The sequence below is a fragment of the Setaria viridis genome, chromosome 6 (genome assembly GCF_005286985.2).
Source record: "Setaria viridis chromosome 6, Setaria_viridis_v4.0, whole genome shotgun sequence".
NCBI lineage: Eukaryota > Viridiplantae > Streptophyta > Magnoliopsida > Poales > Poaceae > Setaria > Setaria viridis.
This window is the reverse complement of record NC_048268.2, coordinates 5,924,364-5,943,304: the sequence shown is the minus strand read 5'-3', so window position 1 is coordinate 5,943,304 and position 18,941 is coordinate 5,924,364. Positions and strand designations below refer to the sequence as shown.

Sequence of the window (18,941 nt, the reverse complement as noted above, 5' to 3'; positions counted from 1 at the left end):
AGATGGCAGACGTGGGGTATGCCATTTGGAGGCCCACAAGTCAGTGTATGGATTGGAGGCTGTTGACTTTGTCCCGTGGCGTGGGCTGTGCCGTGACGTGACGTGAGAAATGGGTGAGGTGCGCCGCTCGTGCGGAAACGTGGGCTCCACCGCTTCACGTGACGAAATTTAACGGCCCATCGGCTTCACGAGGCTTCTTTCCTCGGCCCGCCCACCCATGGAATTTTTGTCCCAGCCCAACTATTTACCGGCGGCCCATATGGAGGATAAGGCACACAAGGCCCAAGCCCATTTGCCTCTGTGAGTTGACCATTGCAAGTTTGCAACCAACCTGCTGATGCTGGTGCTGACAGAGTGAGAGCTTCGGCTCAGCTGCCGCCGCCAACCGAGGAGAGATCAGCGCCGCCGCGCGAACTGGTTCACCGGGGAGGACCCGAGCCGTGCTGAACGGTCCGTGCGCCGCAACTTCACCCTCCTTGGGCGTTCCCGTAGCGGGGCCGTGCCGTCTTCGAGCGCGCGCGCGACGCCGACGCGGTGGCAGCTCGCTGCCCATGCGGAGCACCGGCGGCATTGCGCGGCTCGCCGGGGCACTGATTTGTGGCGAGCGAGAGCTCGCGTTTCTTCGCTGCCCTTGCCAACCTGGTGAGCGCAATAGGTCTTGGAATTTCTGTACTTCGGCTGAGGATTCCGCTCCTCCTGAGCGCATTTGTGGTGCAGATCCAGTACATCGCCGTGAGCAATCTCCGTGCAATCGAGACGTCGCTGGAGGAACGCCGGTATGCTCTGAAGAATTGGATCTAGTGAGGTTCAATTGAGCTCAAGGAGGAAGACGCGCGGTTGCCGAGGAAATGAGGAAGAATTGGGGGTTCGGCTCCGGCCCCGCGCGGCCGTTCGGTGACCGCCGGTGGCTGCTCCCCTTCCTCGCGAGCCTGCTCGTCACGGCCACGCTCCTACTCGCCGCCGCCTGCGGCCTCTTCGCACCGCCCTACCCCGGCGGCGGCGGCGACGCCGTCCTGTTCGATGTGGCATCCTTCGCCGGCTGGGACGACGGCTCGTCGTCCGGCGACGGCGCCCGCTCCGTGGAGTCTGGGATCAAGGACCGCGTCCTGGGCGACAACGCCGCCGCTAGCGACGACGAGAACCCTGACGACGCGGCCGTGAACTCGGACGACTCCGACGCCGAGCCGCCACGGATCGCGTACCTGCTCGAAGGCACCAAGGGGGACGGCCTGCGGATGCGGCGGACGCTGCAGGCCATCTACCACCCGCGCAACCAGTACATCCTGCACCTCGACCTGGAGGCGCCGCCGCGGGAGCGGATCGACCTCGCCATGTACGTCAAGGGCGACCCCATGTTCAGCCAGGTCGGCAACGTCAGGGTCATCGCCAAGGGCAACCTCGTCACCTACAAGGGGCCCACCATGGTCGCCTGCACGCTGCACGCCGTGGCCATCCTCCTCAAGGAGGGCCTCGAATGGGACTGGTTCATCAATCTCAGCGCCTCGGATTATCCGCTCATGACACAAGATGGTCAGTGTTCTTCAGCTACCACTAACCTTTTTTACCCTTCATTTTCCGGGGAGCACAATCATTTATGTGGCATCTAATTTTCATACACGGTTTACCTGCTGCAACATTGTTTGTATAATGTGGGTTCATAACATCACCAATGAGGATTAAAATGTTTCGGAGGAATCAAGTTTAGCATAGGCACCGTAGTCATAGACTACACCCCCTCTTTCTGAAGTAGTTTGCACTAGATTTATTTGCATTATCTTTGCGTACGTATACCTGTTAACTGTCAACAAACTGATAACACTGCTTCACTAATGTCTACCTAATATGTCCACTTGTTGTTTTGTTAGTTGTAATCTTGAGAAACTCTGTGCGGTTTGTCTTAACTATTAACATGGTTCAGTTAACCCAAACCTCAAATTATACACAATGAAGATTCTAAGAAGAATTCAAGCATATTGTGAAAATGTCCAGCTTCAATAGGATGCATCTTAATTTTCATAGCTTGGATCAAGTAACAGGACGAATTCTATAGAATGGACATTGATCAGTGAGATTAGAGGCACATATATTAATTCTATACAATCTTCAGACATATCTATTCATGAAACAGTTTTCACATGGAAAGGCAGTACTAGCATCAGTATGCATCGTTCATTTTGAGCATACGCCTCTGTAGGAGAAGCTTGAATCTTCATGCATAGAGCAGCAACATGTTACATAGCTAGAATGTAAAAAGGAACTAACTGAATGTTATCTATAACATTTTCCCCTCTTAATTTAATGACATGTAGTTCCCTGTGTGTTCGATAAAAAAAAAGGGTACACACCTATGGAAGTTGGTGTACTTGTATGGTTAAATGCTTGTTTATGTGCAGATATACTTCACGTGTTCTCTTCTTTGCCGAGAAATCTTAATTTTATAGAGCACTTTCAGTTATCTGGGTGGAAAGTGTAAGTTTCTTGTTCATTTCTGTCAATTTGTTCTCCATTTCCTTTCACCCTCTAATTTTCTGATGTTTTGTTATCTTTTCTTTTTTCTTTTGGTTTGTCACAGTAATATAAGGGCAAAACCAATTGTTCTGGACCCAGGGCTCTATCTATCCAAAAAATTTGACCTTACTACGACTACTGAGCGGAGAGAATTGCCAACATCTTTCAAATTATATACTGGTAGGCTGGTTCTCAATTTCAATTATTTGGCACATAGGCTTCTGAAGCTAATATATCCATAAAGTAGTGATACATTCATGTGTGATTGGCATGAGTACGGGCGTGCAGTCACTAACAGTTTTGCATACTACTTTGCATAATAGACCTTTAAACCTGCTGGTTTACATCCAGTTAACTATAAAAGAAAGTTTGGGCACATTAATTGATGGTAGATCCCAAGCCCTCTTAATCTAGCAGAGTAGGGTTGCAATTTGTTAATTGACATGGAACCAATAATTGTGGATTAAAACTTTTGATCAGTAGCTGTTTTTTTTCCTGTTCTTTGTGAACTCTTATGTTCTTCAGACTATTGCTATCATCAGTTATGCTTCCTGTGTTCCCCTGTGTCCTCATGTCCCCCTAAGTTTATGCAGTAGCTATTGAGGTTTGGAATTTTCTGGCAAAGGGGGATAAAGAATAGTCACTGCTGTTTTGAAGTATCAGCCTGGAGTTTTGTGGTCAAGATATTTGGACTGAGCCCTTAGAATTTGGATGCGGTGCTTGTTTTCTTATTTGATTTTTGAAATGTCAATTCTTATGATTGACCTTGCATAGGTAGGACTCTCGTTTTCTTCATTTCATCACGTGCTGAAATGGATAGTAGTGATATAGAAATAGATAAACTATTGATGTAAACATAACCATTTAAATATATGCATCTTGGTAGTTGCATAGAATATTGCTGTGTTTCATCACTCTTTGTCCATGCTAAAATCATGGTCTCCCTATGTTTGATTGACAGGTTCTGCTTGGATAATGCTCACAAAATCCTTCCTCGAGTACTGTATATGGGGTTGGGACAATCTCCCACGAAACCTCCTGATGTACTATGTCAACTTCATCTCCTCGCCAGAAGGCTATTTCCAAACTGTCATCTGCAACTCTGCTGATTTTCGGGGCACTGCAGTTAGCCATGATCTGCACTACATCGCTTGGGACTACCCTCCAAAGCAGCATCCACTGATCCTCTCAATGAAGGACTTTAACAAGATGGTGAAGAGCGGCGCACCATTTGCACGGAAGTTTCCCAAGGACGACAAGGTCCTGGACAAGATAGACCGTGAGCTTTTGCACCGCTCAGAGGGACGGTTCACCCCAGGAGCATGGTGTGATGGGAGCTCTGATGGTGGGGCTGATCCATGTCTGTCTAGGGGTGAAGACTCTGTTTTTGAGCCTGGTCCTGGTGCTGAGAGACTGCGAGGCCTGATGAAGAAGGTGCTGTCATGGGATTACCGTAATGGCAGCTGTTCATCACTCGCTTATGACCAGACCAAGAGAGATTGGTATGTTCCTAAAAGTAAAGGATAATTTTGGTGTCTTGTGGTTTCTTATAAATGCAACACTTGACCCCTTCCATGAAATGAACAACACGAAGGAACACAACTTGTTGACCAAGAAAAATTGTTTATATGTACTACTACTCATACATATGACCATAAGAGAGAAGCGGTTATTGCACGGAAATCAATGATGATGGAAATTGACAGATCTTTCATATGTTCAATATCGCTCGTGTGCAAACTAGAAAAGAACATTTCTCTCGTGCCCTGTTTGTGGTCAAGGTCTCACTTTCCACCTGTTTTTTGTGCCCGATCACAATCAAATTGGAAGACCCTGATTTGGACTGGACCTGAAGTATGCAAAAGGGAAAGTCTGCCAAGAATTTTTCCATCTGTAGACTGGATCACATGCTGCATTCAGAATAATCTGTTTTTTCCCTACCAGAGATAATTCTGCCTGTCAGGTTGGTAGCATGATCCATAGCATTGAGAGATGTAGATAGCCTCAAGTGTTCAACAGATGAAGAGATTCTCTTCCCAACATGTCTATCTGTATGCCTGTGTGTCTTGAACCTGAATTTTCTGAATAGAGAGCAAACTATCTGTCTTAAACTGAAACTCTAGAAAGCTTGGCTGATTGGATTCTGACTGGTGCACACAGAATTCGTGCATCACGCTGCATCCCAAAATCTCTTTGGAATTGGGAAGGACTAAAACCAATATATGAGTATTACTTCTTTTTATCCACTTTGCTTGTCATATATGACGCAGAAAATAGCATCCAGGCGCTCGCGGTGTCTGGAATATGCACCTCCGGTCGCAATTTTCTGAATGATGGACTATTAAGTTCTCGAAGTCAAGTGGACCAATATTTTCGAACGTTACTGTGAAACACAATAAAATTGTGATATTATCAAACTGACAGTTTTAATGTTTCAATCTAAAACTTAGAAAGACATTCAAGGATTTTCTGCTCTAATTTGGACATATTTCAAGAGAGAACAAGAATCCCCTACCAACATTTCCCAACAAACAAGAACCATTGGGCACTTGATAAAGAACCTTGGGATTGCTAAAGAAACCAATTATGCAAAGATACCCACATGCATGCTGTGCGTTCAAGCAAAGTGGGTGCCTGGGTGGCCTCCTTGACTCCAGGAGGGATGAAAACGGACGGGAAGACCCAAAACCATTTTCGTGTAGCTAAATTGCACGCATCATTGAACAATTGTCGAGTAGTTTAGTTTTTTAACCGGGTGATAGCAGCTCGTCTGTCTCGTGTTACTCATTCGTCACTCTTAGCGTGTACTCCTGCTTTTTTGGGACGACCGACTTCTATTTTCTTCAGTTGCTCAGCACTGTCGGAAAACGAGGAGCTGCGCAGCATTTACTACCTTTAAATTTGTCGCTGATCACACCTGGCACAAGGACAACGTGTGAAAAAAAATCCTCATACGCGGCGCTTCGTCGGGACACATGGATCATGCATGTGCTCTCTGATCTCGCCGGCCGGCCGGCCGTCGCTTTCATGACGAGTAGTAGAGTGCTTTAGCTTGTGAGTGGAGGCATCAAGAGAGGATCTCCACGGCTACTGAGATGTGATGTGTACGAAAATGAACCTAGGTCATAATGATTTTGGTAATTAATGATAATATAGTTATTTGAGACAAATGTGTTTGCAAGATAAACTTTTGTAGGTATTTTATAGGTCCCAAGGATGAATTACAAAACCATCAAATGATAAGAAAAAATATTTAGAAGAATTTATGGCATCCAAATTATAGTAAAAATTCAGAGAAAGATACGCGAAGATTTGAAGCGAAGCATGCTGAAATTGTACACCGACCCATTCGGTGGTGACCATTAAGGTCACCGAATCAGTCGGCGACAAGTTGAACAGCGGCAAGGCCAAGGACGCGCATGTGACCATCGACTCATTTGGTGGGCATAGCGGATCACCACCGAATCAGTCGGTGTGATCGGCTCGGCTTGGGATCGGCTCAGATTCGGATCGGGTGGTTTTCAAGCAGATATAATGCGTCACCGATTCATACGGTGGGACCAGGACAAGGGGCGTCGAATCAGTCAGTGGAGGAAGGTTGTAGAAGACAATAGCCCAAGGGCCACCGACTCATTCGGTGATGCCTTGCACATGCCACCGTATCAGTCGGTGCAGCATGTGGGGCCGAGCATCAGTGGGTGTCAGCCGTCCAACGGCTAGCTGAGGTGGCATGCACCGATTCATTCGGTGACACCTCCTGCGCACTACCAAATCAGTCGGTGCTACGCAGAAAGTTGCAACGGTTTGCCACGGCTAGTTTTTTTGACATGGGGCTATAAATACCCCTTTGCCCAGCCAGCTCAAGGTGTTAGAGCTTGGAGAAGCTGAAGGCTTGTATTCCACATACACAAGTACTCTAGCCACCAAAGTGCTAAAGAGAAGATTAAGATAATTAGTATAAGGCTTAGATCTTGATTAGTGCTAGTTTAGGCCTATTAGCGCATTGCTTTAGGGATTAGCCTAGAGTTAGGCGAGGTTTGCACACCTCCTTTGTATCGGTACTTGCACACACTAAGAGTTATAAATTACGGGGCTTGTAAGTCTTGAAAGACCCTCTAACCTCGTTTGTGCCGGTGCTTATGATAGGGAGGAGAGGCTCTAGGTGTTTTGCCGAAGCTCCACTAAGTGAAGAGTAGCAAGGAGCATCTGGAAGAGGCTAGGCGAAGATCCACTTGTGCGTGGGAAAGGCCCATCGGCTATCCTACAGAGTTACTTGACAGGGGAGTTTATATCCTTGCACTGGCATTCCCTTTGAGAGGGGTTCCAACAACGAGGACTAGTGGAAAGTTTTGCTTTCCGATACCTCAGTAAAAATCGCCGTGTCATCATGCCGAGAGTTTGTTGATGGTAGTTAACATGCCAAGTTGTGAACCGCAAGCGCACGGATCATCGTAGCTTTTCCCTTAGAGTATTTCATCCAAGGTTTATAATCCGTGGATCGGCAGTGAACTGACTAGGAGTCTCTATCTAGGTAAACAGATCTAATCCTATCATGAAGCATGAATTACATATAAAGGTAAACCCAATCATGAGATAAGTATTATAGACTGGGTAAATAGATCACATCCGTATATATGAGATAAAACTACCAAAGGTAGCATGAGCCTATTGTCTCCTTGTTGTAGTTCTAACTAAAGTGGTAACCGATCTATGTAGCACCTTGATAAAGAGTCATCTCTCAGAATGGCGGCTCGCAAGCAGTCTACTTTCTCATGGTCGCCACTGCAAGGTGCATGTTGACGCCTCCGGTTCCCAAACCTTTACCTCAAATGACTCCCACAATACTCATCATCAATCCTACTTAACATTATGCAATCATTTGGCCTTTTCCCTTCCCGCATGTTGTCACCACACGAAGGTAATCACACCGACTTCCTATACACTACTAAGATGTATCCACAAGACATAGACTAATCACCACGATTACTTCTATTCCTACTAAGAACATATGCTAGCGAAACATATGGAAATAAGCATGCATCATAATAGATCAAAGTACGCACAAGATTAGATTGATATCACCATCGTGTGTACATAAGCCTTGATGATCATAAGGCTCGGCTCCAGAACTCCACCATGGCTTTGCCGCGCAGGGACGGTCATGGCGGCTAGGGTCTAGCCTAAGCCATCTCCTAGGCAACCTCAAATATTTGCAGCGGCCCTCAGCTCCCTCTGGTGTGTGTCCCTCTATTCGTCACGTTCTAGTGGATGGATCTCAGGGCTCGGTTGGATGGATCTCAAGGCTCGGTGAATTTTCAGGGTATTTATAATCTGGATGGCACGTGGCAAAATTTGGAAGGCTTAGGAGTCTTATTTTTGTATGCATGTGGGCCTGGCACATCGATAGATTCTGGATGAGATTGATCTTTGATAACTTTCCAAATCTCCGCTTGATCTTCTTTGATTCTTCTTTGATCCTGAAGTGATACTTACCATATCTTCACAATCTTAGCCCTTAAGTAATCTTGGAGGAGTGCTTGCCAAAAATGAGCATCGGAAGGGGGCCAGAAGACCCCTGGTCGATCAACTTAGGCTTCACCGGGCCAATCGGCTTGAGCTCTTTCTGAGCCCGCTGGGCTTCGTCTTTGATAGATTTGTTGCTTGTTCAAGACTTTATTCAAAAATATGCTTTTAGGTACAATTTCCTGCAAAAATAGAATGTCCTCCGAAATACCATATGCGAAAACGGGGTTATTTCAGGTGCCAAGTGGCGGGTTAGTATAATAATATGTATGAAAACACCACTTAAATGGCATTAAAAGTGTGTCATTAACGAGCGTCAACAATTCCCTCATGCTTAAACCTTGCTCGTCCTCGAGTAAGTCCAAGTTACTTGCTTAATCAGAAAATCAGCATTGCCCTTCGGTGTCATTCTTGTACTCAATTATACATAACAAGACACATTGCTCTCTCAAATATTTAGCATTTAAAGTTCAAGTTGTGACTGACTATTTTTCATCATGGAAGATAGACTAGCAATAAAGAACATGCCACAATAAAATAAATACAATGCTCTTAAAATTAAGTGAACTTCAGACATTTACCTTGTTCCATTGTGAAGAGTTTTTCAAAAAGATGCAAATCCAACACAAATGGGATTCTCTTGCAATAGTTCATGGAAACACTCATCTCATCAAGTCACTCAAGCCTATACTAGATTATTTTTAACCTATTCTACTCATATATGGAAGTAGAAGGCTTATGTGGAGCTTGGTAGGTAAAAAATAATCCTAGCAAAACATTACATTTGAAATATTGTTAAACAAAGAGAGAGATCTATTGGGAGTACTGAGACTTGTTAAAAAGACCACGGAAAATAAATGTTGGAGAGGGAGAGGGATGAAACACATACATTTAGATAAGTGGACATGTGCAAGTGGCAAATGAATGATCCCGAGGCACAAATGAGTCCCCATTATCAGATTGCAATGACTCCTCCCCCATGCTTAGACGATGCTCGCCCCCGAGCATGAAAAGGAAGAAAGATATACTGCTGATGTAAGTACCAAAACTTTTTCCTCTAAAGGGACTTCCATACCAAATTTCGGAGGGAATAGAGGGGGGAAACACCTCAAGCCGATTGGCCTGAGGGTGTTTAGGCCGATCGTCCTGGCCCCTTCTAGCCTCTATTTTCTTTTCTTTTTATTCTCTGTACTGGTAGACGCCTTCAGGTCTTGATTTTCTTGAAAAGGCACTGATTAATCTTCTGAATCTTTGTCGAAACATTTTTTCATACTCAATAATAGGTTGTGGTCAAGGAGGTAGTCAAAAAATGATATATTTGGTTTAGGTTGGATGCCTAGCGAGGTTTGTGAAATTTCTAGTGTAGAATTTCACAATGCATGGATAAAAAGACTAGCAAGAAAATAGTTCATACAAAGGAGATAGCTAGCTTCTAAGTCTCATACCACAGAAATCAATCTTAATCCAACTCATCAAAATATAAGTTGGTAATATAAATGTTTCATCATGAAAGATCATGCATGTATATAGGCTCTGGTAGGTAGAACTTTGCAACAGATTCACAAATGCTATCATATGCAACAGATAGCATATGAATTAATTTTAAATAAAAACAATTCAAGTTATTAGGTTATCGAAAAACTTAAATCAAAGAGTATAGTTTTGTCATTTAACCTCCATAATTAAAAGAGCCGGTATTTAATTAATTTAAGTTCATTAAACAGAGATAAATTAGTCAAGTCATATATAACATTGTGTAGGTAAAACAAAGCGGCAACCAAAATTATTAACATCGTGGTGAGCATAAGGTGATGGTGATCATGATTTAAAGAAAATAAAAACTAGGTTGTACTCCTAGTAGCCATGTTATTATCGAGAGATATACAAAGGTTGCATCGATTCTATGGTTGAAGGCTTATATACATAGGCATTTTAGAAAGAGATAGACAAAGAAAATGTTGAGGAAGAATTTACCGTCCTTTCAATGCGTGTGATGAAGTGCAGCGCAGTCTCCCCCATGCTTAAGCGTTGTGCTTAGCATGGAAGAAGAAAAATGAGCATCTTTTTAGTGACTGTGATCCTTGAATTTTTCATCCGCCAAGTATCGGGGATAGATCCCCAGTACCCGCAAGGAAGGATGAAGACGGACTCCTACTAGGATTCCTCTGTAATCCTACTAGGACTCATACCACGTAATCCTACTAGGACTCCTTGTAACCGACTAGTTATCGTGCCCCCTGGAGTATATAAAATAGGGTAGGGGTACCTAGATTAGCGAAGAATACAGAGGACCAGATCCTCATACCTCAACTCCCAAACGCAGGGCGCAATATACAACACGCCAAACAGGACGTAGGGTATTACGCTACTCAGGTGGCTTGAACCTGTATAAATCCGTATCTTGTGTTCTCGCTTTTACTTCAAGTTTTAGGTCCGGCGATTCCCCACCAACCAATCTACTACCTTGGGTACTCCCTTGGTAGGTTGCCAGGTATAAAACACCGACATCTAGCATGCCAGGTAGGGGTGGTCGTCGAGATCATCGAGCAAGTTTGAAGGACATCATCATCACAAAAATCAATCTACTCCTACGACGAGGAGACTGTACTTACGCCAACAAATCGAGCCAGCGACTCGCCGTCTCCATGCATCGAATTCAAAATAGAGCTGGCGAAGGACTGAGTTCAGTGTTGCAGGGATCGATCAAATTGCTCGTCGCCTAGTCAAGCTCGTCACGGAAATCAAGATCGTCAACTTGCGCATTGGTGAATTTGAAGTGTGGTTTCCCGTGGAACTTTTGACGGTTTACAGGGATGCGTGATGGGGCATTGGTTCGATTCATTGAGTCCTGATCACGATTTCATCCTCACACAGCCAAAAAACAAAAATCCAGAAGGGATAATCAAGGAACAGAAGAATCGGACCCGCATCGAGTCTGATCCGATTCAAGGACCAGGATGTAGCTATGTCCAACTCGTATTACAAGACAAGGCAATTAGAGACTGCAACTCCACAAGCATGCGAGGAAAACAAGGCTTTTGCAGCAACATAGTAACACACCGCCTGCCAGAGTCCATCAAATTCAGAAGCAAGAGAGAAGCTACGCAAGTATATGCTGCCGCTTTTCAATGGCTTGATTTGCTGATTTTTAGCTACACACGGAAAGCTACCACAAGAACTTCAAGATCTTCGCCTAGCGTGCATAGAAGATGTACATGAGTACTACTACACCAACATCCGACCGCATCAAGTCATCAACGACTACTTCGACTACTCGTCTTGACTAAGAAAACTAGTCGAGGACGGTCTACTTTGACTACTCATCTCAACTAGAAAACTAGTCGAGGTAGGCCTCACGTCGATAATAACTAGTCGGAATGATTCCGACTAGTCGGTTTCATCAACAATCAACACAGCTTCGTCGACAATCATCCACGAATTAAACTAAGTCACTTTTTAATAATTATGTTTTTTCTCTGGCTTGTTTTCAGCATGATTGGCCAATGCGCTGACTACCTATCTGTGTACATCTCTCAACGGTAAATACCCTCCAGAGCTACACTTTGCCAATTATTCCTAGGGCATGTTGACCAACAGCCATAGGCTTGGTATACCAAATTACGGAGGCTACAACCATGGGTTTGGTACACTAAGTTGTGGAGGCACCACCATGGGTTTGGTACATTGAATTTTGGAGGCAATAGCCACAAATTTGATGCACTAAATACTGGAGGCTCACAACGGCTACACCCTAGGGAGGCACAAATCTTACGCGCACTACACGCGCTCTACTTGCCAAATGGCAGGAAACTCTTACGCGCAATCGCGTAGTCTCTTTTGTCGCAATACCGACTACTCATTTATGTCTTCTCTTAAGGTCACTAATCTTCTTGAGTAGAACACGCCCTAATTCGTAAAAGCCTCGGATCATCTATCATGCCTAAATGCTAGCACACATACACGAGACAAAGATCTCAGCTGTGCAAATGGCAGTGCTCGTACGCGTACAAGAGACAAAGATCTCACCACGCAGTGACTACGACTAAACAGAGACCGAGAGGCTAAACACAACAGGCTAACTACTCGAGAGAAATATGGCCAAAACAAGAGCATGACATAAAACATTTTATGTTGATCACTAAATAAATTTCAGTAGTTTTCAATATTCTACAAATATGCTGCATAATTTATACATTTATTTTTTTCAGGTCAAGTTTTGGCAACGATTCTCCAGGACGCTCAGCGTACCTATAATGGCTTCGCTAGCTCCCAAGCTCGGGGGCTAAGCACCAATTACTACTTGGAATACCTCTGGTAGCTCCGCTAGCTCTCAAACTCGGGGGCTAAGTGCCAATAACTACTCGGCGTGGCTCCCACGGCTCACCTGGCGCATAAGCTTAGGGCTGGACGCCGCAAAACTACTCGGATGATGACTTGCGTGAAGATTCAAGATTCTTGAATTGATTATTCAATCATTTCAAGGCTCGGGGGCTGATAAGCTGCACCCAACAGTTGATTTTTTCAAGTTGAATAAAGAAAATTCAGGATTTTATTCACCCTCAGCCTAATTCTATGATTCAACCTAAGGCTCAGGGGCTACTCCATATGGAGTGCGATTTTCACTGCCCTCCATATATGAAGATTACAGAATCAAGACGATCAAAGGCTTTGAGCACACCATAGCCTCATGGCAGCTTTGAGAAACTTTGAAGATTCAGCCAGACAAAGTACTCGAGAAGCACTAAAACTACTCAGCGAGGATCTGAAAAGTACTCGAAGACTGCTGCATTCAACTATGAAGCGCTCGGGGGTTTGTCGGGGATAGATCCCCAGTAACCGCAAGGAAGGATGAAGAGGGACTTCTACTAGGATTCCTCTGTAATCCTACTAGGACTCATACCACGTAATCCTACTAGAACTCCTCCTTATAACTGACTAGTTATCCTGCCCCCGGAGTATATAAAGGAGGGTAGGGGTACCTAGATCAGCGGAGACAACAGAGGACCAAATCCTCGTACCTCAACGTCCAAGCGCAGGGCGCAATATACAACACCCCAAACAAGACGTGGGGTATTACGTTACTCAAGTGGCTCAAACCTGTATAAATCCGTGTCTTGTGTCCTCACTTTTACCTTCAAGTTCTAGGTCTGGTGATTCCCCACCAACCAATCTACTACCTCGAGTACCCCCTTGGTAGGTTGCCGGATATAAAACACCAACATCAAGTCCTTCCCCATGCTTAGCATTTGCTAGGCATGGAAGAAGAAGATGAAGCTTTTTTGTGATTGTTGAAATTCTTGTTCTCAGCATATGGAGTTTGTCTTTATGCTTCTTCACTTTTGTCACCTTTATTGTCCTTCAATTTCTTCTCTTTTCATGAAAGTGCTTCACCATGCCTGTAAAACAATTCAAGTGCACAAACTACCCCTAAGGTTACTGTTGGGAGTAGAAGCAATCACCAACAAACCAACAACATCCCTAAGACTTTAACTTGTGGCATAGCTAATCCAGTAAAATAAAAATAAAAACCTAATGGGTGTATGTGAGTGCAAGTGTGAATGCAAATGATAGGTAGGATCATAAACAAAGACAATGTTTGGGCCAAGTTCTAAGCACCATGCTTACAGCTAGGTTCCTGAAATTCTCCATAGCCATAAAAAAAATACTTAATCATGGTCAAACACCATGCTTATCTCAAGATCAATATCTCTTTATAGCACAAGAAAAATAAAGCGCATTGCAAAGCTTAAAAACCAACCAATGCAATATGGAGATGAATAGCTAGCAAGGTTTATAAAACTGAATAATAATGGTCTCCAATCATTTCTAAACACCATGTTTACACAAGATTGCAAAATGAAAATTATCATACGAGCAATAACATAGATATGAAAGCATTCATTATAAAGTTTTAGGAAAAAGCCAAACTAACACATGAATGATGGAACAAATACAAATGCACATGCAAAAGGCTTAGCAAAAATAGGGGTTAGCAAGGTCAAAAAGACTATCGACGTTGTTATGCAATTAGCAAAAAGAACTGCTTAGAATGACAAAGTAAGACTGGCCACTTCATAAGAAGTCAAGCAATGTCAACAAGAAAATCATTCATCGAAAAGCTTCAACAACCAAACTAACAAGGCTAAGGGTAGGTTCATAGGTATCCTATATTTTTGGCTTGAAAAAGAATTTTGAAGAGAGAAATCAAGTATAGAAATTCTAACTAAGGGGGTTTTGAAAAACAAAAATAAAAGAAAGGGCTTGATTTTTTGGATGAAAAGCAAAAACCTATGGTTTTAGGATGGCTCTGGGTAAGGGTATAGTTAGAACAAAGACAAAAACAACTCAAGCCAATCTGAATAGTGCAGCAAACTGATCAACACAAGTTAATCCAACCTCTGTTGGGTTTGGTTTTCGGCTGGGCTGATAGGAAGGCTTTGGTAGAAAAAGATTTTGATAAAAACAACAAGAAAATGCAATGCAACCTGAAGTGGATAAAAAAATGATATGACATGATATGGAGGTGGTCTAAAACAAAATAAAAGTTAGCCTTGATTATCTAGCCACAAATTTAGAATCAAAGGGTGGTGCCATACTTCATATTTCTCTCTAAAAATACACAAAGAAAAAGACTCTAAACACTAAAAGCACACAAAAAGAGTCTATAAGTTTTCCAAGATCAAATAACAAAGTGCTCCATCAATATTATTTAAAGCATACAACATGTGGTTGCTTGATGATTCCGATTTAAGAGCACAATATAGACGGTCATCTTAATAAAGAAAATAAATAAAAATACGAGTTACCTCCCGCAAAGCGCTTTAGTTATATTCATATAGCTAGACTCCTCACCTCAATCATGTTTATGCGAATACATGGTCCTTTGTGCGAGAATCCAAAATGTCCATGCAGCTTGATGTCATCTTTTGTAATCCTTCGTGGTTCGCTTCTAACACTTCTTTGTATTGGATGTAGTCTGCTTGTGTCTTCATGTGCCAATGCTCCGGAGGTTTTTATTTTGTTCTAAGCTTCTGATTTTGATCATGTACGCTTGATGAAAGTACTTTCCAAGCTCCTCTTCATTGTTGTCATCCTCATCTCCTCCGTTTTATTCTCATCACCTTACTGCTGCCTCTTCTTCATGGATTTTTTCCTGCATACATAACTGAACATATACCAAAATATAGCTTCATCAAAAATTTTATGAAATTACCTTTCCAACAAGTGGTCATTCATCTAAAACGGAGTTCAGATGAGAGAGTTATGCCCATTTTATTTTAGCGTTGTGTGCTGTCCAGAACTGATTTCAGGACGTGCGATGTTCGATGATTTGGCCATAACCGCTTGTAGGAATCTCCGATTGTCTTGATTCTTGATTTGTTGGAATTAATACTTTATGGGCTTATGAATATCTAAAAATATTCTATTGTTTTCATCTGAGGTAATGCAAAATCTTGATGATAACAGTAGCTTCTTGTGAATTGATCCGGAGATGTTGATGATCTTGATCATGTAGTCTTTGGAGCATTATGTCACACATCCTTTGGCTTCAAGGTCATCACCAATGCTTCACCAGTGAGTAGCATGGTGCTAATGATGCATCTTCTCCATAATTCTTGCTCTAGCCAAGGTGCCGGGATCAGAGGAGGCTCCTGCGCTTTGTGTCGATGTTCTAAGCGGTTTTCTTCTTTGATTGTATCACTCAATTCGACAATTCTTGAGCATCTCACTAGAGAAGATTGTTAGTACCATGGTGCTTCTAATATTGTTGCCTCCAATCTTGATCAACTTCAAGTCATCGTCTTCTGTGTAAAGAGGCCCCCCAATCATCTCTCAACATCATCACCACCTTCTTCGTCATTCGTTGTTGCCTCTTCTCCATTGAATTGCCATGTGTCAAGTGTAGAACATGTACAAAACTTCTACTCCATTACAAAGTGCATCAAATGCCCTTTTCAACAAGTAGTCATTCACCCAAAACGAATTCCGGATAAAAGAGTTACACCCGTTTTACTCCAGCACTATGTTCTGTCCCAAGCTGATTTCAGAACGCGCAGTGTTGAAAGATTTTATCATAAATTATTGCACGGATCTCCAAAATTAGCAATTCTTGATGCGTTGGAAAGAAAACTTGATGGATCTTCTAAATATTCAATTGTACTTTATTGTACATCTTTGATCATGGGTAGAAAATTGATCACAACAGCAATGTTTGAGATGTTGATGATTGAACTTGCAATTCTTTAACATGACCCAACACCTGTTACTTGAACAGACAAATCTCCAAGAAACATTAGTCTTAAAAAAAATAATTGACACATTGGCATACCTTATTTATCATCATTTGTATTGTCTCCATTGGTGTGGACTCGATAGCATATGCTGGGCCAATAACAAATTTAGCACCTACTGCTAAAGAGTCGAGCTTGATGTTGTTATCATCTTATCGGGGTGAATCCAGACTTGATGAAAGTCCATATTCAATCATCTGGTGTCTAGCATTTACCCGCTTTTCAGGATGAAAACAAGAAAAATAGGGTATATGCAATAAAAAAAATTAGGGTTAGTTCGAAAAATTAGATAGATCGCACCAAGGTTCGAGTTGCGGATCCCCGGCAACGACGCCAGAAAAGCTTGTTGACGGTAGTTAACACGCTAAGTTGTGAACCGCAAGTGCACGGATCATCGTAGCTTTTCCGTTAGAGTATTATATCTAAGGTTTATCAATCCGTGGATCGGTAGTGAACTGACTAGGGTTCTCTATCTAGCTAAACAGATCTAATCCTATCATGAAGCATGAATTGCATATAAAGGTAAACCCAATCATGAGATAAGTATTATAGATAGGGTAAATAGATCACATCCATGTATATGAGGTAACACAAACAAATGTAGTATAAGCCTATTGTCTCCTAGTTGTAGTTCCAGCCAAAGTGGTAACCAATCTATCTAGCACCTTGATAAAGAGTCATCTCTCAAAACGGCGGCTCACAAGCGGCCTACTTTCTCATGGTCACCACTGCAAGGTGCATGTTGATGCCTCCGGTTTCCCAAAGCTTTACCTCAAATGACTCCCACAATACTCGCTATCGATCCTACTCAACATTACGCAATCGTTCAGGCTTTTCCCTTCCCGCATGTTATCACCACACGAAGGCAATCACACCGACTTCCTATGCACTACTAAGATGTATCCGCAAGACATAGACTAATCACCACGATTACATCTATTTTTACTAAGAACATATGCTAGCTAAACATATGAGAATAAACATGTATCATAGTAGATCAAAGTAAGCACAAGATTAGATTCATATCACCATTGTATGTACATAAGCCTTGATGATCACAAGGCTCGGCTCCAAAACTCTACCATGGCTTCACCACGCAGGGACGACCATGGAGGCCCTCAGCTCCCTCGGGTGTGTGTCTCTCTATTCGTCGAGTTCTTGTGGATTGATATGCATGCTCCATGAAATATCGGAGTATTTATAGTTTAGAGATCGCGTGGTAGAAATTGGAAGGCGAGAGGAGCAAGGAAAACCCCAGGCCAATTGGCTTGGGGTGTCTAGGCCGATCGGCCTAGCCCTTCCTTATGGCCTCTCGCACCCTCCTTCATCCCCAAGTCTTCTTAGGTGTCCTAAAGTCTTATTTTTGTATGCATGTGGGCCTAGCACGTCGATAACTTCAGGATGAGATTGATCTTTGATCACTTTCTAAATCTTTGCTTGATCTTCTTTGATTCCTCTTTGATCCCAAAGTGATATTTGCCATATCTTCATAATCTTAGGCCTTAAGTAATCTTGGAGGAGTGCTTGCCAAAAATGAGTGTCGGAGGGGGCCAGAAGACCCTTGGCCGATCGGCTTGGGCTTCATCAGGCCGATTGGCCTGGGCTCTTTCTGAGTCCGCTGGCCTTCATTTTTGACAGGTTCATTGCTTGTTCAAGGCTTTATTCAAAAATATGCTTTTAGGTATAACTTCCTGAAAAAACAGAATGTTCTCCAAAATACAATGCATATACGAAAATAGGATTATTTTAGGTGCCAAGTGGTGGGTTAGTATAAGAATATGTATGAAAACACCACTTAAATGGCACTAAAAGTGTGTCAATAATGAGCATGAATAGAGTTTGCCTTCTCTACTTCATTTACCTTCCGCATTTCTTATTGCACTCACATTCCACATTTACCTTTTCTAAAATTGCCATGTATAGTTTATAGGATTGGAACCTAGGGTGCAAAACTTTTTTACGGTAGAGATAGCAACACATAGAAAAACTTAATGGACATCTAGATAGAAATTAAAATAGATTTTTATATATGCTTGAAGTCTTAAATTTTAGAACACTCAATTCACACCCCTAGGTGTCACGGTCCTTCGTGATGCATCTCCGGCCTACCAGCTGATGACAAGCTAGTGATTTCTTACGAGGGTCCACGGGATCTCAGGATTCACTAGCTATAGGGCCTACAAATTTAACGATCAAATTTGATGGAAAATCCACAAATGAAATTTTAATGGACCTCTGTACAGTGTTTGTGCATATCTTACTTATATACAAAGTACTTTTTTTGTTTTCACTGTTAGATTTTTCGGGATGGGTAACTCTTATTTTTTCCAACCATTCTAAAATTTCTCTTATATATAATAGAAATCCAACCATTCTAAAATTTCTCTTATATATAATAGAAAAACAAAGATCAGTACTGGATTCTCCTGTTTCGTAAATAAAGAAATGGAAATTTGTAACATATTTTTTGAACCTATTTTATGATGTCTGCTATCAGTTTACAAAATTTTACTTGAAACTCTACTTGTACATGGAGTAATAAAAAAGATAAATTTTATAACGGGTAAATCATACCAATTGACATAGTTATGGGAGTAAATTGAAAAAAAAACATTCGGA

General features: G+C 42.6%; 1 protein-coding gene across 1 annotated transcript; it reads left to right on the top strand.

The window, feature by feature from the left end:
• Positions 1-335: 335 nt before the first annotated feature.
• On the top strand, positions 336-4,619 carry LOC117861271 (beta-glucuronosyltransferase GlcAT14B). The gene is made up of 5 exons (XM_034744799.2): positions 336-642; positions 718-1,530; positions 2,394-2,469; positions 2,573-2,688; positions 3,470-4,619. Exons 2-5 carry the CDS (start codon positions 849-851, stop codon positions 4,033-4,035), a joined length of 1,440 nt encoding a protein of 479 aa, XP_034600690.1. The 5' UTR covers positions 336-642; positions 718-848; the 3' UTR covers positions 4,036-4,619.
• Positions 4,620-18,941: the final 14,322 nt, after the last annotated feature.